The sequence below is a fragment of the Labrus bergylta genome, chromosome 19 (genome assembly GCF_963930695.1).
Source record: "Labrus bergylta chromosome 19, fLabBer1.1, whole genome shotgun sequence".
Classification (NCBI taxonomy): domain Eukaryota; kingdom Metazoa; phylum Chordata; class Actinopteri; order Labriformes; family Labridae; genus Labrus; species Labrus bergylta.
In genome coordinates this window covers 8,131,804-8,153,263 of record NC_089213.1, presented here as the reverse complement: position 1 = coordinate 8,153,263, position 21,460 = coordinate 8,131,804, and the positions used below count along the sequence as shown (strand labels likewise).

The 21,460-nt window shown below is 43.1% G+C and overlaps 1 protein-coding gene across 2 annotated transcripts in view; it reads left to right on the top strand.

Moving 5' to 3' along the window:
- Positions 1–21,460, top strand: part of LOC109987541 (retinoic acid receptor beta) — a 106,482-nt gene that overhangs the window by 39,829 nt on the left and 45,193 nt on the right. For both annotated transcript variants that reach the window (XM_020638646.3, XM_065948318.1), the window contains exons 2-3: positions 2,223–2,371; positions 19,004–19,145. In XM_020638646.3, the coding sequence (XP_020494302.3) occupies positions 2,223–2,371; positions 19,004–19,145 (291 nt within the window). The remainder of the gene's footprint in view (positions 1–2,222; positions 2,372–19,003; positions 19,146–21,460) is intronic.

Below are 21,460 nucleotides of genomic sequence, written 5' to 3'. Positions count from 1 at the left end.
TTTTCCCCTCTCTCCTCTATCAGACAGCTTGGTGTGTCAGAAGTCTGGCTCCCCTCCAGTACTGTCTCTCACCATACATCTGCTTTATGTGCAAGCTGCTCTGACTGCTCTCTGCCAGCAACAGAGGGAAGCCATTTGGAGCATTTGAGGCAATGAGATGACCCGACTTCAATGAGAACAAACGTCTGTCTGTCTGCCGCCATCAATGAAACCAGGTCGCACTGCAGAACGGAGAAAAATATCACGGCTGACTCCCTCTGCTGAAGTTGTTTACTCTCAGATGAATAGCACTTGAAACTCAGACCAGAAAACTTTTTTTTTTTTTTTTTAAATCCAAACGCAGCACCATTATGTCAGCTTTATGCAAGTCTACTTAAAGATTCTGCAGAACTTTTTTTAAGCAGACGACGCTCCGGCTGCTTCCCAAGGAGTCGTGGCGACTTCTCCTTGAAGCTCTTCGAACTCCGATAAGAGCGAGAATCGATACATTTATGAATCATCTCTTTCTAATTAACCTCCGTGGCCGTCTCACTTTCTCATCCCTTATTACAGCGGTAACATTTTACCCTCGCATTCAGGCCTGCGCGTGCCGCAGACAGGTTAAGTCTTCCCTCGAGCCACAGAAGTTGCCGGATGCAGAGCTGCGAATTCGACATGCACAAAAAGTCACACGGGGTGAATGAAGAGGAAGATTAGATTAAAGCGCAAGGGAATTCCACAGAGGGACGCGGGTCCAGTAATTATAAGAGCGTGTCCCGTACCATCAGTAACTGAGTTTACCGTGACAAAGTACGGAAGAGAGTAATCTAATCAGCAGAGATGCCGGAGAAACTGAGCTCCATTTTCTATGCAGATAGATGTGTGCAATGTCAGGGCAGCACTTTGATTTCTGTGTTTTTTTTTTTTTTTTAAAGTCTGGCACATTTTCACTCTGATGTGCTAAGTGTGCTAAAATGACCATCATCCGCCTGGAAGAACTGCTGGTACTCTACCATCCGCTCAAAGTCACATGTGAAGGATATGTTGCATTGGCAGAAAGAGGCTCTCCGAACATTCATTCAACTTCATTTGTTTACCCCGTTACAGAGTCGAGTATTAGAAACACATAAACAGGACTTCTGTGACTTAAATGTTAAATATGGGGACTTTTAAGCTTTGTGCTGATTCTAAAGCACTTTGAGATTTGTATTAAAGTTGATTTGTTTGAGCTAAAATGCTGTCTCGTGTGAGTATGGAAATTAAAAGTTGACCGTTTACACTGATCACCATTTTAAAACTCACCTATAGTGTTACAGTGCTGGATGCCCATATAGAACATGGGCAAAGTTTCAGATCATGATGTAAACGTATGTTGGGGTAATCCCAGGATAAGCCTTCAGAGGGCGCTAAGCAGCTCATTCTGCAAATCATGCGATCGCTCCCCGTTATGAAACAAAGGATTTCACAAGACGGCTTCAAGCCTCAATGTTAGACATTAAAACCTCTATACATTGGCTCTCTTGTTCCTGCACTCAAGAGCAGCCCTGTCCTGGCAGCCCTGCAGCGTTCTGCCCCCCCCCCCCCCCCCCACCACCACCACCTTTAAAGAAACATAAACTGAAATTAGCATTTTTATGGATGGCAGTATGAGATAAATAAAGAGCTTTTTGAGCTGCAAATCATACAAAGCTGCTCTATAGGTTGCACAGACTGACAACATGAACTCATTTTACTGCTGTGCATTGAGCTACGTTGTTAACAGCATGCTAACACCAATTCACTGGCAAAGCTAACATGCTGAAGCTTAGCAGGTGTGTTTTTGCACATGATCGCGAAGCATGTCCGCATGCTAATGTTTCCGAATCTGCAAAAGATGTTAAGATGTCATTCACTTTGCAGGTATTTGGACATTAACCAAAGTATTCGACAAATAATAACAATTCAGGAGGAAAACAGTTTTCTTTGGGAACATGAGGATTGTCAAATGTCAATGGCATGGTGTTATCCCTCTTTGACATTTAGAGCAGGGTTTTTTTCCAGCAGTGGTTAGAAGCTATAAAGAGCTGAGAAAACAATTGTCCTAAGCTGCATACGAAGAGTCATATTCAGAGTCATGTTTTCTTTTCCCATCTAAAATATGAATGTCTTTTTGACAGTTCCAGCTGTCTAAATGAATCTTTATGTCATATGTCAAAAACATGCCTTTTTTTTTAATCTTTTCCTCTCGTTTGCATTCCCTGCAGCCATTGAAACACAGAGCACCAGTTCTGAGGAGCTCGTCCCCAGCCCACCATCCCCGCCGCCCCCTCCGAGAGTCTACAAGCCCTGCTTCGTCTGCCAGGACAAGTCCTCCGGATACCACTATGGCGTCAGTGCTTGTGAAGGCTGCAAGGTAGGATTTCATCACCTCCCCAGTCTACATGATACACTGGGCTTTCTCTCTGTGAAGGGCATTTCAGACGGAGTTCTCCTGACAGCCTTTGTGAAGTTAATTCAAACAATGAAGGTTATTCTGTTTTTAGAGTATAAATAAGGACATGTAAATAGTCTTCCTAAGATTAGACAAAACAGTCTTCAAGGAAAAGCACAAGTTTAACACTCTGAAAGTTGCATTCAAATCCATGATTGTTCCTTTCCTGGCCTTTACAGTCCTTGGTTTGTTTTGGCACGGTGGCTCAGTAGTTTTCCCCCTTTTCCTAAAAAAAAATGATGGTTTATTTCCATTTCCATTTTATTTTTAGCTTTCAACAGCATCAAACAGTCAACGTCAGCGGATACAGTTCAAACAGTTTGATGCAATTTATAACTCTGGATAAAGTATGTACATTTACCTTAAATTGATATTATTTCAGCAATATCTCAGAAAAACCTTGAGGGAAAAGCTTCAGAATTGGCACAAAAGTTGACATGTACGCAGGGTAGAAGTGATCAGATTTTGGTGTATAAAGGTCAAAGGTTAAGGTTTCAGTTGTATCTCAAAAATAGATTCCTCCTGTAAATGATTTTGGTGAACTTAGGTTAGGTCTAGTTTTGCTGTTTTTTTTTTAACTTTCTCACCACATTTTTGAAAATAATTTCAGTATAGAAATATCTAACTCGTGTATCTCCATACCTGCCCATAGCTTCTCGGTTATTCTGTGGGAAACTTTAATTGATGTGTAAACACAAAATGGACTGTGGGTTGGCATCCATTCTATAATTTAAATGGCATATGTTTGTATTTTTATTCTGACTGTATTAAGTGATACAGTGAAGTTTTATTAGCTCTTTCAGTTACTTACATGTATAGCTCTCCCAGTTCATCCCTGCAGCATTAAAATAAGGGAAGCGTGATGATGCTTGGTTTTATTTGTGCAGGTTTTTAAGCACATTAAACTCATGTTTCATGTACCTCCGCTGTATCTGGGTACCCGCAGACATCCGATTTTTTGTTTCTGATTCGTTTGTCTGAGCTGTTTCTTTAAGACCCGGCAGTCTCAGTCTGACGCTCTCAGATGTTCTACTTTTAGAAATTCCTCCCAACATCTGCCCTGCCAGCAGTCTTGTCTGTCTCTTCCCACTTACAGCAGCTGTTGCTAGGCAACAGTGCACACACCCACCATGCCACATGGATACATGAAAAGTATTCAATAAGGCTTGTCACGGCTGCTATATATTGTATACTTTACCTTAAAGCAGCATTAATTGGTTCTTAAATGTCAGAGATGTGGAATATTAAAGTAAAAACTCTGTTATCCTTGTTATTAAATTACAGTTTTCCTCTCTGGATTTCCGCCCATATATATCCGCAGATATGTTATTTCTTCGCAGGCGGTGCAGTTTTTCTGTTCTTCCCCATGCAGGCAGTCTGCGGTGTGTCCACTCTCCTCCCCGCCTCTGTAATTGAAGCGGTGGTATGTGAGGAATCCTTTGGAGTTTTTGGCCCAGCGGGAGGTGGTGATCAGCTCACTCACCAGGCTCTGGGTCAAACCAAGTTCTCCTTTATGTGTGCCAATATAAACCTCTGACCTCTGCTCTGACTTTCACTTAAAGGGGAATCACACCATTTTTTTTTTTAAGTCTGGGCCCTCTTATTCACATATTTGTTTAATCTGCACACATACAGGATAGAGAAAGAAAATGTGTTGTTCAGTACATTTAAAAAGTAAGGTGAAAAAAAGATGTGTCTGGTTTTGCTTCTTTGTTGTTTAGTTACTTAGAAGTTTAAGAGTTTTCACAACAATTTTAAGAGGATGTTTGGGCCTGAATATCATTGGCGCTTTGTGAATTAGACCTTCAGAACAAGAAGACAGAGGGCGCACATGATGCTCAACTGTTAGTGGATAGTGAGAAACTGTTAATGCTGATCTAAATACAACTCCTACAACCACTACTACATAAACATGTTGTACATATTCATAGATTTAAGTTGAGTAAAGTGTACAAAACAGTTTAGATTTCTTAAACTGATTGCTTCAGCCTACAGTTGCAATACATGCAGGTGGTAAGTATTGCACCTGATGTTCTTTTTGCATCTGTGAGGCTCAGATTGCAAAGTGTCTAAAAGCTAAAAGGTTTTGAAAAGGGTGCTTTTTGTTCAAAGCCACCAGACAAAACCATTCATTCTGCCATGCAGAAAACAGGGATTTTAGTCGGCTGTGTTTTTGTTCCTGTAGCATTTGTGTGTGAATTTGTTTTGTCAATGGTTGGTTCAGATCTACTGTAACACAATAACGCACACAAATCACAGATCAAACACGCTGCAGAAAGCATCTTCAATGCTCTGTAGGGTAAAATGACTGTCTTTATCAATGCAGTCTGGTTTGCTGGCTTGAGAGAGAGCGATGTTGCGGCTGTTTCTGGTTTAAGAATATGAGGAAAATAAGGAAAATAAGGCAAGATTTTAGGAGATAACTCATCAACAGGATGGGTTTTTTTTTTCCGCAGGGGTCCTAACTGTAATTTTGTCAAACTCGATCCGAGACACAGCTGATAATCGAAGCTGTCTATTAGAGCAGTTTGAGCGAATGAGTCAAAAAAAAAAAAAATGTAAGCAAAGGGCCCAGGTTAAATAATTAACAGAACTCCCCTTTAAGGGAACACCCCCCCCCCCCCCCCCCCCACACAAAGAAAACAGATGGAATTGATCTGTGCTGAACATGAAATGAATAGTGTAGAGTGCATACAATAGCTTACTTTACTCTCATTCACACTGACAGAGAATTGAAGACTCATCACATGGCTGGGGGACTGAGCACCCTGAGTGCTTCCCTAATGACCGAGACAGACGCTGTAGAAAATGAAATCACTGTCAGAGGGGCTTCGCAGAAAACCGACAATTTCACAGAGTTTCCTCCCTTCCATCTGCTCCGTCTGCACAGCGCTGATGTAAAAATAGTTTCAACGCATGGCAGCGTGGCCTTGATTTTTGTAACATCCTGACTCAAGAGGATTATGCAGCGGATTATAGCTTTTTTCCCCCCGTGTTGTATTCCTGTCTCCATGGCAGAGGCATTGTTGTCTGCAGTGCGAGGGGCAAGCCCCTTCTATTGGACGGATGCAACCAAGCATGCTGTACAGCTGTAGGCTTTAAGCCAGCAAGGAGAGCCTTTTACTGCCCAGTGAATGTGCCAATTAGAGCCACAAATAGACTCAAACACACACCACTGGAGTGTTTGTGTGCGTGTGTTTGTATTTGTGTTGTGCAGGCTAAGTTGTTTTCATTTGGAGCACTTGTTACAGTCAACTGATGCTTATTCATATGCATGCACATATGCAGGACTGTAATCGACTCCCACTGCACAGAAGGCCGGCGCCGGCTCTACATAAATAAAACTGTTACACTAATAAGTGTCCACAGTTTGTTGTTATTTTTAATCCTCACAGAAACATAAAGACATTCGTCTGGTATTTCTAAACCAAGGCCTAATATATATATATATTTTTTACATATTTTGGTTCTTTAATTAACTAATATGACTTTGAATTTCTACACAAGATAGCTTAGGTCGAGAGCTTTAAACAGGAAGTAATGGTTACATGGTCATCCTTTGAAGCAGGTGGCAAAGGTGACAGTATTCACTTAATGCGAATATGACCTTTATGTTGAATTTACTGGGACAAAGGGGAAAAGAAAACTCCCTCATGGCCTCTACGCTCTGCCAATGAAAAGTGTCTGATCCAACCTTCACAACAGAGTCCTAAGACGCTAACTAGACTCATCTCCTCTGTCGCCCCCCGGTGGCGGAACAGACTTCCAAACTCCATGTGATCCGCAGTCCCTCTGCACCTTTAAATAAAAGCTAAAGACCCAGCTCTTTATGAATACTTACGCACTTAATGATATTGATGATGACTGGTTTTGTTTGATAATGACGATTTTAGGAGGTTTTTGATGCTGATTAGAACTCAAGAACAGCTGTGGATGTTGTGCTTTTCCTCTGGTCGCTTCCTGTCAGCACCTGTGTTTCCGATCGGACTTAAAGCCGTATGTTTGCACTTACTGACGTTGTTTCCTCCTCTCTCGGTCGTTGCAGTTGTACTTACTCTCTGATGTACATCGCTTTGGATAAAAGCGTCTGCTAAGTGAGTTGTAGAGTTGAAGAACAGCATCATTTAGTGATGTTGTGTTGTAATGCTTCCTTTGAAACAGCTGTGCCTAGCACTGTATGCCTCTTCCCAGTTCATTGTCAGATTTGAATCACTGTAAAGGGCTTTAAAGGTTATATCACGTCTGTTATTAGTTACAGATTAAAGGGTATAAACCAGTCTGCTGTGTGATGACTGTAGAGTTGATACATTCAGAGGTAGATGTACAGTAGGAAACGTGCCGTCTGGACAATATAACCAACACGTGTAAATACCTCTGAGTCATGACTATCTATGAGTGAGGCGCGCAGGTCTCGCTGTCTGACCTGTATCTACACCATATTTACATGGACGGGACGTCTCGCTGTGGTCCAGTCTCGTCCCTATTCCCCATCTGCTCCCGGCATTGCCTGTCTCTATTCAGCTGTCATATGTCATAATGGAGGCAAAACTGGCCCCAAAAAAAGATCTAAAAAAAAAAAAAAAAAAAAGACTAATATACAAACTCCACATGAAACAGAATGTATACAGTATGATTAAGTGCTACCTTTAGCGGTGATTGATTGTTGCATGTCTGAGTTGGTGCGTCGCCCGGCCTCTGCAGACCTGCCGTGTGGACAGAGCTGATTTGAATTGTTAAAACAGGGAGCAGGCATATGGGCGTCCAGAAGCACATGCATATGCAACAAGATGACAGTTTCATCTGTGTCGACCCAAAGTCAAAGGAATCCTCCAAAGTCAGGGCAGCCTTCACATCCAGTCACCCCCACACTTCCTGATCGTTTGACATCTCTCACTGTGTCCTTCTGAAAAGTCCAAATACAAAAAGTTCACTACATGCCCCAGATGCCATTTTGAACTGTCGAAAGGAATCCGATTAGAGTTCCTGTAACTTTGTCCGTACTGTTTCGCGGTAAGTGACCAGCTGTTTTCATTCAAGTGACAAAGTGGGAACCAAAATGTGAAATGTGAGTATTTTTCTAGACTTCATTTTGTGGCTGGTTTTTATTGGTTGTGATTGGCTGGTTGTGGCCTCTTTTATTTTTTGACTTTAACCATAACAAGCATGTACGCAAGGCACACCTACTTTTGAAGAAAAAGTCTAAACAGAAAATTAATTTTCATCTCCGCTAAGCGTCTCACTTTAATGCTGCTGAAATGTAACTTTCCCCTCAGTCTTATCGTAGTAAAGGCAGAGAAACCTGAAGAATCGGTCGTACTAGATCTCACTGAGGTAGGGTTGGGGGCAGAAAAAGCGTGCAGAGCAGTTGACATCTTAACATTGTTTTGCATAAGCCCTGAAATGTCCATAAAAGAGAGACGGCTAGAATGTGAACGCGTGTCGTCAGCGCTGACAGGCCTTTCGGGATGAAGACAAAACTCTGAGCCGTGAACACTCCTCCCCCTCTCTTTTTCACTTGTTGGGTCCTGAGGCGTTGACACAGCGGGATTAGTTTGATGGAACTGGTTTGACAAGCGGGAGACCATAACCTCTTTGAATAAAACACAATTCAGAATGCTCACACTGGAAAAAGAAACACTCCTCTATCTGAACCCTCAGCCCTCTCTGCACACATTTTTTTTCCACTTTAAACCCACAGGAAGGGGTCAGGGATAGATGAATAAACTCACCTTCACTTCTGATTTCTTAACAAAACCACTTTTTGTCATAATTCTCGGAAGAGAATCCCTGACACTATGTGGACTCACATAAAAGCGAAGTGCATTTATGAAAAGAAAGAATGCTTCACCTTCCACATAGAATATAACTTGTGATACTTTTTGTGTTGTTGAGCTGTTTTATTTTTGGGCTGTTTGCCTTTATTGTTGAGACAGGACAGTGGATAGAGTCAGAAATCAGGAAGAGAGAGAGAGAGTGGGGAATGACATGCAGGAAAGGAGCCACAGGTCGGATTGAAACAGACGGTCAGAGTTGAGTTTTGCAGGTTTTTCTGTATGAACAAAACTAAAACTGATATTTAAAGTAAAGAGGTCTAAAACATTTGTATCCTTCTTTAAAGCCAGGATAAAAAACATTCTAATGTGTTGTTGTGGAGTTAATTTAGGTCTTATAGAAGTACTGCACACAGCATGCCCCCCCACCTCCCCCCCCCCCCCCCCCCCCCCGTCAGGGGTTTTGATCTCTGGATGTTGAGATATCGTGCTGACAGAGAAATACGATCAAGAACATAGTCTCTCAGTCTCCGGTGTAACGATGCATTATGCAGGAGTTTATAAATCTGGTAACAAGATTGAATATTCATTTTTCTTTTTCCTTTGAATAATAAAAGACTGATTTTGGGAATCTGCACAAACACTTGTTTTGCGTTCTTTGTATGTGTCCCTGGGTAGTTGTAAAATGCACATTCATCTGTCATTTACATAGGAAAAAAAAGTTGTTGTTTTTTTTCTGTTGTTTGCCATAATTATCATTACTGTTCCCCTGCTTATGTACACATCACCCACCCCTCATGTCATAAGCCTCCTCCTACAGAGTGTCTTTTCTTTATTTACCTCCAGCTGCTGCAGCAGGACGGCGCTGATGTCGAGCTGACACAATGCAGAGATAGAGAGTGAAAATAGGACATGCATCTCCTGGTTCTCTGCCTTCGTTCAGCCTGTCACCATAATCTATACAGCTCCCTCCCTCCCCCCTGAGGCTGACGCACACTCCATAACGTGATCCGTCAACGTTGTGTAACATAAAAGAAGCACGAGCGCTAATAGAGAGAGAAAATCAAACGGAGAGGGTCAGGCTGCAGAGGTGTGACATTAAATAGATATGATTGTTGTTCCTCGACGCCTCTCTCCTCCCTGCAGAGCAACCTGCTGCTCGGCTGCTCATACTGACTCAGAGATGGAGGTTTTGATTGAAAGCGTGCGTTTCCTGGAGTGTGCGCGTACTTTGAACTCAGGTTGTCGGGTGTCTGTGAAGTGAAGTAACGGTATGCGAAGTGCTCCTTCGCATCTTGCAGTGGAGGCCGATTGGTTGTTTGAGGAACCGATGCTTTCTTTTAACCGTCAGGAGAATTAGCACTCGTCTGCTAAAACAGCTTTCCTGACTGTGAATGATGCTCTTTAAGTTATATGAGTTTGTCATTAAAGGAGCCCTGTAGAGTTTTTATTATGAACAGATGTTTTGATCTAGTGGACATCATTTACAGAGAAAGTACTTTTAAGACCATAAATCAAATTATTTTGTCTTTTATTATAGTTCAAATTTAAAGACAACATTGTGAGTTTTTAATGGATTTTTTTGAGGCAGCAACATCTTTTTGGAAATTTGAAATGTCCTTTTAAGCACACATTTTTCATGTGTGCTGCAAGGCGAGGAACACAGAGCAACAATTATGACGACAACAACAATTGCACGCAAAGGCAGAAATTTGTGTTTGAACTGCGTGTGCAAAAATGTGCCAAACAGAAGGAATTACATTCAGAAAAAGAGAACATTCAAAAAATGTAAAACACACTTAAAAGCACAACATGACCCTGGATATTTTACAAATCTGCTTCACAACATCGTCATAGTGCTAGTTTGCCACATTGCTGCTGGATTATGCATGAAACTAGAACAGTGACAATAATTAATAAATAAATAGTTCATGTCTATCCTAGAAATCTGGTGCAGAGGCGAGCTGAGCCTGAACGAGCTAACAGGTCTTCACATTCGACACACTGGTCATCCTCAAGTTGTACGCAGTCTCGTTCAGCATCCATGTCCGCCTCCAGTGAAAATATGATGTTGACGTGACTCATATGAACACTAACATCTGTTCAATAAATGCTTTAGGGGGAAAGAAAAGTTTTCAACACAACTTTTCACTTTTTATTGCTCTTGAAATGTCAGCTCATCGATGAGGGGAAGGAAAAAAAGACATTTTAATGGAATCACAAAAGTTTCAGTTAAAGTAACAAACCAAAGTTTTTGTTTGTTTAGTTTGTTAAAGGTTATTTTTGAAGTGGGGTACTCTTGTTGATAGTAAGTGTATTAGCAACAGGAGATGTGGGTCAGCTCAGGCACTGAAGTTATGCTACACATTGTAAAAGACGGGTTTGTTTTACGCCCTTTAAGTAAATCAAATCTGTATCATAGTCGCTGTAAAAGCCAACCATGTGTTTGTTGTCTCTTTCGATGCCCACAGAACCAAACAGCTGATCAGTGCACTGCCGGCGGAAGAACATGTGCTACGCTTGCTAGTGGAAAAGCAAAGTGCTGCGATTCTTTTCATTACCACATTTTTGCTTTGTACCTCAGTTTGTCCGGAAATTAGCAAAGTTACATGGAGCGAAAGATGGTTTACCTTTCTGCTGCAATGAAAGCCTGCTTTCAGTGCCTGCACTCCTGCCGCTATCTTAATGGAGGGGCTTAGCTAACCAACATCTCCTGAAGCTAATATACTCACTACTGACAAACTACCTCATACAACCCCCCTTCAAAAAACCCAAACTATCCAGTTAAGGAGCTTCAAATGTAAAGTGGTTGAATCAGGACGTCATAAATGTCGTGTACAGGAGAATATTTAGAGTCGACTAGAACAGTAAAGCTGGTACGTTAGCTTCATGTTTAGCTAACTCTGTGCTCGGTGAGAAAATAAACGTAAATGGAGGTTGTCTTAACTGCTGGTTGAGCTATAGCGGCATTATATTCAAAGCTTTAACCTAACTAAATCCTAAACATAACCCTCTGACGAAGTTTGCCGGGGCAACGTGTCCTCACTTTGGAAACACAGTGGTGTGACTGTGACAGGTCAGCAGCAGGTCTAACTCTGTGTGCTGTGTTAGTGTGTAAGTGAGCAGAAAAGGGGGGGGGGGGGGGGCGGCCTCCCATCGGAGAGCAAGAGAGCTTAAAGATGGCTTCTGATCGCTCTGGGGGCCCCCGGCAGGTCCCGCGGCCGAAAGATGAGCGCTGAATGGAGAGCAGCGACCTGAAGAATAGGGCCACAGTGGGGCGTCTGTTGAGGACCGGGTGATCTGAAACCTCCTCCGTTGTCTTTCTCTGCCTCTCGCTCGGCTCCGGCTCTCTGTCTCTCTCTGCAGCTATTCAGAGCAGGACGGTGAGTCACACAGCTCCTCTGTTCCCCACTCTCACTTGCTATCTCTCCTTTTTTCTTCCTCCTCTTTTTTTTGGCCTTCTCCTTTCTACTCTCCCCTTATTCGCCTTTCAATCTCTCCTGTATCTGCTGCTCCATCTGTGCACTTCAGGTGCTCGGATGGACAGATAAGCACTGATTGGGTTACTGAGGTGGGGGAGAACAGGAGGAACAGAGAGGAGAAGGAGTGGGGGTCTGAGAGAGCTCTCTCTGGTTTTCCATGTTGTAGCTGTTGACTGCCGCTCTGTTTGTGCCTTATCTGTCCAGGTTTCACATTTGCGACAGTAACAATGCAGCTCTTTGTGCAGTCCAGGGTTCCTTTCTGTCCAATTGTTTTGTTTCTTCAGTTGATACAGCAGGTTGAACAGCAGCGTCACCGCTCTGCTCTTAGCTTAGACAAAAACCCGCATGGCACAAAGTCAGTCCCTGACGTGTTCACTGGAGAAAGGGTTTTGTGTGAAATGCCTCGTAAAAATGTCAATACCTTGACATTTTATTCGCTGAGAAAAGCTCGATAACTGTTGCATTTCACATGCCAGGCAACGCCGAAAAGATTTGATGAACAAGAAAGTTTCTTTAACATTACCAAGAATGAAGTCCTTGATTTGAAGAAAAACTGTGCAAGCACAAAGAAACAACTCAATGTTCCTGGGATGAGCAGGTTCAAAAAGTCTTTGTTTCTTTCAGTCAATCCATCTCTGTCTTTGAGTCATTGTGAGCGTCATGCAGCTCTTTATACTGGCCAACAAAGCCATTTGTAAAAATTCCACAAAAGATAAATGTCAGCTCAAACAGTTGTAGTTAAATGAGTGATATTGCTTTACGCCCAAACTCTTTGATGGCAGATTTTCTGTAGTACCTCACTGTCTGATTTAACACAAACACTGCAGGGTTCTTCCTCTCTGTTAGGTTTCAGTGAAGTAAATATTAAAGGAGCGATATGTAAAGGCCCTGACACACCAAGCAGACGGCAAAGAACTAGTGGCGACGAAGGCTGACTGTGGCGCTGTATTATAGGTAGCCTACTAATCGAGAATAATGTCTGATTTAAAAGTTGAAAATGGCGCTGGCGTTGTCAGTCCTTGGTCTTTTAGTGGAAAAAGAAAAGAAGAGGCGGAGGCGACAAATAAGGAGAAACCGCACTAACGGGTGAAAGCATGGATACTACAGCGGCGTTCCTGAACCTGTGTCGAGAGCTGGAGAGAAATGAAACCTCCTAAACAGCCAATCAGAGAGATCCCTCTCAACGACCGTCGACGCAGATTCAACATGTTGAATCGGCCAAAAAAAGGCAGACGGGGACCGACACCACATAAAGTAGGCCGACGTTTGCTCACCGACGGTCCAACTAGGACTGACGGCCGACGATCTCCTTGGTGTGTCAGGACCTTAACTTAAAAGTTTTCATGTGACAGCTATCGGTGACTTCTTTCTGTTTAATTTACTAAAACCGGACCGGATCATTTGCTTATCTGGTCTCTTTCTGCCAGCAGAGTCCCCGTCCTGAACTCTGCCGTGTCTTTCCAGTGAACTGCAGGTGTAAGTAATAGCCTGGACTGGATAAACTGGATAAATATCACCCTCCCTCCCTCCCTCCCTCCCTCCCTACTCTCCTCTTTACTTCTCCTCCTCATTTTTCTGGAACCCCCCAGGGTCTCCAGTGTCCTCTCCACTTTCCACGGCAGTGATAAGATGTCGACACGATTAAGAGCGAAAGCTAATCCGGCTCTCTCTCTCTCTCTCTCCTCGCTCTCTCTCTCTCTCTCTCTCTCTCTCTCTCTCTCTCTCTCTCTCTCTCTCTCTCTCTCTCCTGGCTGTACTGAATGCTCAGGCAACACAAAACGCCACGGCCGAATCGAGAGAGCCGGACAGCCAGTGGATGGTAGGAACACAGAGAGAGAGAGAGAGAGAGAGAGGGAAAGGGGAGGAGGCCAGGTGGACAAGGGGTTGGATTGTAACTAAATAATTAATGGGCGGCACTTTCGTTTTTTAATCTGTAAATGAGAAGGCCTAAGATGGCGGGGGCCGCTGCTCTGACACCCGATCCCCGGGCCCATTAAGATAACAAGATGTTGGATAATGATCTCGGTTAAGGTGCAGTTTATCAGTCCGGGGGGAAGTGGCCTCGTCTCCCAGGTGGCTGGGCTCGTGTCCCCTGATGCCCCGACATCTCCGAGGCCTTATCTGCAGTACAACATGGACAGATCTGGTATGAAGAGCGAGTGTAAACGTATTCACAATTAACTCTGCTGTAAGCATTGATCGGAGCTGGGAGGTGAAACGCTGATATAATACACTGTGCAGCACATCAGTTTGATAGTTCATGTCCTTGATTTTTTAACTGATGCATTTACTTGTATACAAAATATTTCACCACATAAGATGATTTTAAAGATTTGATCATAAGGGTATATACTTACTGATCCTGAGGGGAAAATTGCCAATTGGCATTTCTTTTTTGGTTAAAAAGAGGGAGCAACTGAGCAGGTAACTTTCTCATAGCATGCAGCAGTAGGAAGCCTTTTTTGGGAGAGCCTTTAATGGAGAGATATGACAGTGGGTAGAGTTAGAAGTCAGGGAGAGAGAGAGAGTAGGGTATGACATGCGGGAGAGGAGCCACAGGTGGGATTGGAACCTGGGCCGCCCTCTTTGGAGGACCACGGCCTCCATACATGGGGCATGCGCACTAACCACTGAGCCACCAGCGCGCCAGGAACCATTTTTCTTGCCCGCCAAGTGTGTGTCTACAGAGTCTACCGCTTGCAGGAAAGAAGTCCCCCTATTAGGTCACAGGCATAGCGAACAAAGAGCCAGAGTTGCAAAAAAAGTTGCATTGTGGTTAGGTTTAGGGGGAAAAAAAGGTGTTGAATATAAGTTTGCTAATGGGAGTTAATCGTGTACGACATGACTTACCTGTCTCCTGTGTTTGTTTGCATCTCCTGACGTCTGCTCCTCGCTTCTTACTATAAAACTAGAAGTTACATCCTGGCTCTGAATGGTTTGTAATAAGATTCTGTATTGCAGTAGGAAATGAATTCCTATTAAAGATTTCCATAAACCAAAAGACTGACTGAGGAACGTTTGATCCACACAGAAACCATGTCGCAGCTTTAATCGAAACATCTGAAACTTTGAAGATCTGGTAGATGAACTGCTGCATCGTGCACAAACAAACTGTGTGAGGCATTAAGCAGCTGTGTCGTCTTCTGCATCCTCGTGTTGGACTTGTGAATCCTTCTCAGCGTGTCCCCACAGCTCCAACCTCTGATCCTATCATTTATTTAGCCCAGCAGCACCCTCTCCTCCCTCCCTTCCGCTGCACTTCCACCAAGGTAAACAGCTCTGTACAACTCTCGGCTCGAGGGTGTCCTTTGGTTGCACATTTATAAGCTTCAAATGAGTAAACCCCGCAGGACATGCGGCGGAGAATATCAGAGCAGTCTGCAGTCTCAGGTCAACAGCCGTGTCCTGTGGCGGAGGAGAGGAAGATGTAAAAAAAAAGAGACAGAAAGGAAGAATACAGATGAGTGTAGAAAAAGAGGTGTGTATAAAAAAAAATGGAGTCAAAGGAGCAGATGTGATGATAGTACGAGTGTCGGTGTCACACTGCTGTTTCCCCCGAGGCTTGTTCAGATGGAGTGATTTGAGTCGCTGCATCTGTTCACGACTGCGGCTGAGATACACAAACAGCCCCCTCGATGCACACATTATACGCACAATGACAACCTCCATACAGTAAACACGCTTCACCTATGTGCAGAAACAGATTGCTTTGTTCCATGACAGTCACAGGTTAAATTCAAAAAGACAAAGAGTTGCAGCCGTGGTCGTCGTGGTGAATGGTTATTAGAAACAAAAAGCTTCGCAGTTCCTTCAGTGCACTGTTCAAATGCCGCAAATGAATGATTTTAAGTGGCTGCGGTGGAATGCCAAAATACAACGTGCGTCGACAAAAAGTTCTTCTTTTCGCAACTGACGGGATCAAGTTGTTTATCAGTCTATTTGGTAAGGATCGCTATGGAGACGGACCTTTTTGTTGAAGAGTAAGATACTGGTTTAAGAAGCCGGAAACAACCATTACACCGCCGTCTTCAAAGCAACCAGACTCCATTTACGCCCGCCTCGATCTCTTTGTGGTTTTTGCTTGTTAAAGAATTGTGTGAGATCCAAACTAGCACTGACGAAACAAAACCATCTCAAACCGTCACATAAGCAAGACTTGCCAATGGAGGCGGAGGCAGACCAGCAACTCTTGTTTACTACAAGGTCAATTCATGCTCTCTGGTGGCCTTGAAGAGAGTGATGTAAAGGTGTTTTGAGCTTTACAAGAACTATTTCTCTGCTTGCTTATGTTTCTCTCGCAGGCTCAAACATGTCATTTCAGACATTTTTTTTTCTTTTCAAGTTTACCCCTACCTGTCCAAACGTTAACTCTGCCAGCACGTGGTGGAAGAGAGATGGCCTTGTTCACAAAGGGAAGCTGGAGGCATCAAAACAAGAGAACGACTGACGGAGAACCAACAAACTTTCCAAACCAAACAGAAGACTTACGATGGCGTAAATAGACCAGCAGATAACAACCAGGTCATCTTAGAGATGCGTTTCATGACTTGTAATTGACCACAGGTCTTGTTTACAGATGTTTATAGGCACTCGTCCGCTTGTGTCTCTCGCCCTGCTGAACAGGACGGGAGGGGTGGGGGGAGTGTGGAGGGAGAAGGGTGGGGGGGGGGGGATGAGCTTGGAATAGATTCTTTGTTTTGGTCTGAAAATCTGCTCTGAAAGTGGCATATACTAAGTTAGTACTTTCGTCCCTTTTTGATAGAGGAAAGTAACTTGATGAAGGGGAATAATGCCAAAACAAGCCAGTAGGTGAGTCACAGAGGTGTTAGTGCACTTCTCATTATCAGGCTGTGATACAGACAGTGCAAGATGCGAGCTATTACAATAGTGACCTTTATTTTGGACTTCCCAATGCAGCAAAGTTTGAATAAAGAACCCTGGCGCTCAGGCGATGAACCAGCGACGAACCTTCACTAAATCGCTTTAGCTCACAAAATGCAAATCTGTCTTTGGGAAGTGATTTGCCGAAAGGGCACAACACACAAACTGTAGCAGCTCTAGCTCCAGCATAACCCCTAACACACTGTACCACACTTATCACACACACACACACACACACATACACACGCAGAGATTTCCAAGGCTAAGTGACCTGAATGCTCTCAGCTTTGAATGACATAAGTACCTGAGGGTCCTTGAGTTCTGCACCCAACCTGAACGCACTCATATGGCGACTGATGGCGACGCAGGACGCTCCTCCGTCCATCCATCAGAGCCTGCAGGTAATGTCTGCGAGCTCACGTAGCTTACATCAGCCAGGATAAAGGCCTCTATTAAGAAAATGAATAATACCAACTGAGGGGAGGTGACCTCGCACTGGTCACGTGACGTCAAGGCTGAGACACGATTGGCTGCTTTTGGCTAGTATGTTCTACCGGGGGGGGGGGGGGCGGGCGGTCTGGAGGTTGACGGATGCTCGAGGCCGAGTGGAGATGGGCTACAGAGTCAGCCGTTTCAGTCCTGTGATCTAATCTGTTACCCATCATGCATCCTGCTTCACTAATGAAAAGGCAAGGTCCCATTTGTCACAGGCAGGGTAAATGGAATTTTAACCCCCCCAACCCCCTTCTCTTTTCACTGAACGCAGCTCCTCAAACATGTGCAAACAGGCCGTCGCGATGGACGGTCATTGCAAAAAAAAGAGTTCAGAGGAATTAATATCAAGAAGAAATCTAGTCTCCTTTAATGTCCTTTAAATGCTTCTCTGCCTTCTTCTACTCTGACTAGAAGCAAACCGTTTTAAAGCCTGTCTCTGTGTATCAGGACCTTTTAAGGAGGATCTGCGTTGTCTTTGTCATCGCTCTCCGTTTTGTAGGCAGCCCGGCGTCACCTCACTGAAGTGTCACAGCACTTGGTTGAAAGTGGTAGCAGCTGAAAATGGCTCTTAAAGGGTCAATCCTGACATCACACAAGCGTAACAGCTGCAGCATGAGTTGCGTGTGAAGTTGTGCGCGAGCATACCGCGTTGGCCTTGTGTTGGTTTTTGACGGGAGGCATCATGCTGCTTGAGAGGTTTTCAAAAAAGTGGGAATGACCTCCATCAGTCAGATGAATGAATGTCGTAAAGGCACAGAAGTCCTGAGCTGAGCTCGTTGTGACAGAAAGAATACTACCACGGCACAGGCTTTCGTATAGATGCTTAAAAAACCCACTGTAAACAGGTAAAAACTGATCAGGTTTTATGTGTTTAATTGATGCTTTTGATCGAGTGAATCATAGAAAGTTGTTTGTTAAGATGATGGAAAGACAAGTACCCAAATATATTGAGAGATCCATGAGACATTGCAAGGTAAAGAGAGGCCACAGACCCCGTTTGAAGTAAGTAATGGTAAACGTACTTAAGCTTGTACAGCGCTTTTCTAGTCTTCTGACTACTCTTAACTTTTATAAAATCAAAATGTACGCGTTATAAAGAAATTCACCCCCAGAAGAGTGTATGCCTGTAAAGAAATTACCTATTTATACAAAATTATTTTCTAAACCAGGCTGTAAACATGTTTTTTTGTTTTTTTTTTGCTGTAAAAAAAGTCATTCTTGAATGGTTGTTAAAGTGATTCCCATGACATTTACAGCCAGCCTGAAGTGGATACTCAAGGAACTGCAGGTTTTTTTTTTTTGCACTTCCCCACTGGCTTCATTTATCTTCTCCAGATGTCCCTTGATGAAACCAAATGTTCTTGTATTCATCTATTTTATTCTCTCTCTTATTAAGCACCCAAACATTCAGTAAGGCCAATAAGGATCCATTATTTCACTACTGGATTACAAAGGACTGAATCCTTTGAAAAGAAAAATGTCTTTGGCCTTCCTCAGAAGCTCAATGTCACCTTGCTGAAACAAAGTCCCCCGGTTATTCATCCATATTTTAACCAGCAGCGTCTCTGTTTGACACCCGGAGGTTCTTTTCTCTCTGTTCCCTCTCGTCTTCTTTCTCTGAGCTTAAATCCAGCACTTGAAGCTCCTCAGAGCTCCCAGCAGGAACACAGCGACCCTCTTTTCTCTCCGCCTTAACGGCAGAGACGAGACAAAACATGCAGCTCCTTGTTCCACAGACTGCCTCGATGTTGTGAAACCAAGCGGCAGGATTTTCAAGGAGCTGTGAGGATGTTTTAGAAAATATGGCTGCTACAGAAGATTAGAAACAAAATGAGGTTAACGTCGTCTCCTTTTTCATAAACCCCCACTCTCTCTCTCTCTCTCTCTCTCTCTGTCTCTGTCTGTGCGTCTGTCTGTCTCCTCAGGGTTTTTTCCGCAGAAGCATCCAGAAGAACATGGTGTACACGTGTCATCGGGACAAGAACTGCATTATCAACAAGGTGACGAGGAACCGCTGTCAGTACTGCCGCCTGCAGAAGTGCTTCGGAGTGGGAATGTCCAAAGAGTGTGAGTTTGAGACCCAGTTTGCAAAATGTGACGTGTAGAAACATTTCTTCATGGGATTAAAAGGAGTGGTTTTGTAACACCTGGACTCTGCTGTTTGAAAAGCTCTCTAACAAAACAATGATTTACAACAATGGAATGAATGGTCAAAATGTCAATCATGGTTTTTGCTGGATAAAAGTGAATAACCTTTGATGCTGATATACCACTTTGATGCACTTTTACACCACTATGACAAAGTTAAGTTTGATAAAACATACAATGTAATAGTTTCTTGTTGAAATGTACGTTGCAGCTTGTAAACGCAACATTTAAACTGGGCCCCTCCTTCTGGGCCTAAAAGGCACACACTCACTGCAGGACGTAGTGTGTGTACCTGCAAGCTGCTGCACGCTAACACAAGCTACCTGCCGGTGTTTGGCACCTTCCTGTCCAACAGGAAGCAGACCAACTCAGTATAAACTCAGATTCAAGTTATAAACAGCTTTAGTGTATACTTTATGGAACTATTCTTCACTGAAAACAAGAGGTTAAAAATCTGCCCAAATCATTTCATTTTCAATGAATGCATTTATTATGATCCAGCCAGGTCCAGTTTAAAAATGCTAAATGACTCTGAAAGCTCAGTGCAGTTATCAACGTTTGCACACCAAAGAGGCTCTCGATGCTTCAAACCAATTAGGAGAACAGAACATGAAGCAGCAGTTGTTTTATTGGCTGGATAGCTCGTTCAAACGTCCACTTCGAACGGCTTCTTCTTCAATATAACACGCAGATGCCTGACATGACAGGATTTAGTAACTAAATAATTCTTTTGTCTCATCCAGATATATGCTCCAGATTTATTTTGGGGACCAAATATGTCATTTTGAACAATGCCCACTTTTGGAGTTTTTTGTAATGCACTCCAGTCCAGACCCATAACCTCTCACATTATATTCAAAACATTTAGCGATGACATTATTGAACCCTCAAATGTGACGTTCATGTTATTGAGTACTGACATGAGGGAGGTCACGGCCTCCTCACACATCTGATCTTTTCATGCCGTCTTTGTGTCTTCAGCAGAAGCTTCAGAGATGTTTGCATCACGCACGTTATGCTTGTCATTTTTAATTCACTAAATCTGTTTTCATTGCACTTTGCTGCATTCTGCTTTGATCAATACATCACTTTTTAACCTCGGCTAAGCATAAAAACTGACACACACGACCTTTATTTGGACGCAGTGTTGTAATGAGGGTGTGCCAAAGGTCTGCAGGGCTTTTAAGGGAGTGATTCAGCCATATTTAATTCAATTTCCTGCCTGCCTGCAGCTTGAAGACGCAGTTCAGCATTGTTTACTGTACGTGTAAAAAAACAAAGGATTTCCAGTAATAGACTGTGAGGAGAAAATGAGATATTATATGCAAATTAACTGCAAATGCAAATGATTGTGAAGTATGGTGGAGCAAAGCTGCAGTAACAAAGAAGCCGCTGTGATTGGATTTTGACCTAGAGGTTTGTCTGGTTTTAAAAAACTATTTGGCGTTGTCAACAAAGTCCATCTCTGTAGGAATCCTTTCTGTGACTAAGAACAACAATCTCACAGTCTGTCAGTGACCAAAACAAAAACTTTAAATATCCACACATGGATTACATTTCAGCCCTGACAGTTGTTCTTACCAAAGCGTATTGTATTCACATGAGAAAATAGAAATCTGCTCTTTTTTTTCTGAATTAACAAGATAATTATCTCGGAATGACAAGTTACTTTTTCATGAAAAAAAATTGCTCTGTTCTTATAATTAACAAGATTTTTAATTAAAAATGTTCTGAATTAACGAGATACCAGTGGGCCTCCTCAAAATCCTAACAGAAGCTCTCATTTAGACCACTAAAAGAGGAAAACCTTCCAAGACTGTTCAGAAGTTATTTTGGTCTCGTTTTGAAACAAGGAGAGATACGCACGTCTTCAGGTTACAAAGATGGTGCCGTTATTAGTTCATCAACTTCGCGCAGGTAACTTGGATCTTTGCAATCCATACGCAAACCCCTCTCTGATCTATCAGGATCATCTGATCTCATAAGTCATGTTTCACTGACAAAACGTAATGCATTCGAGCTGGCAGCGCGGAGACTCGAGAGACATTCAGGTAACTGCTGAAAACTGGATCCCCACGCAGTGCAACTGAGGCCCCAAGAGAAAAGCAGGCACCGCGTAATCTTTAATTCTGAGATAATTATCTTGTTAATTCCGAAAATCACAGCAGATTTTATTTTTTAACCACTATAGTGCAACGCTCATTCACCATCATCATTCCAACCACTTTAGTTTC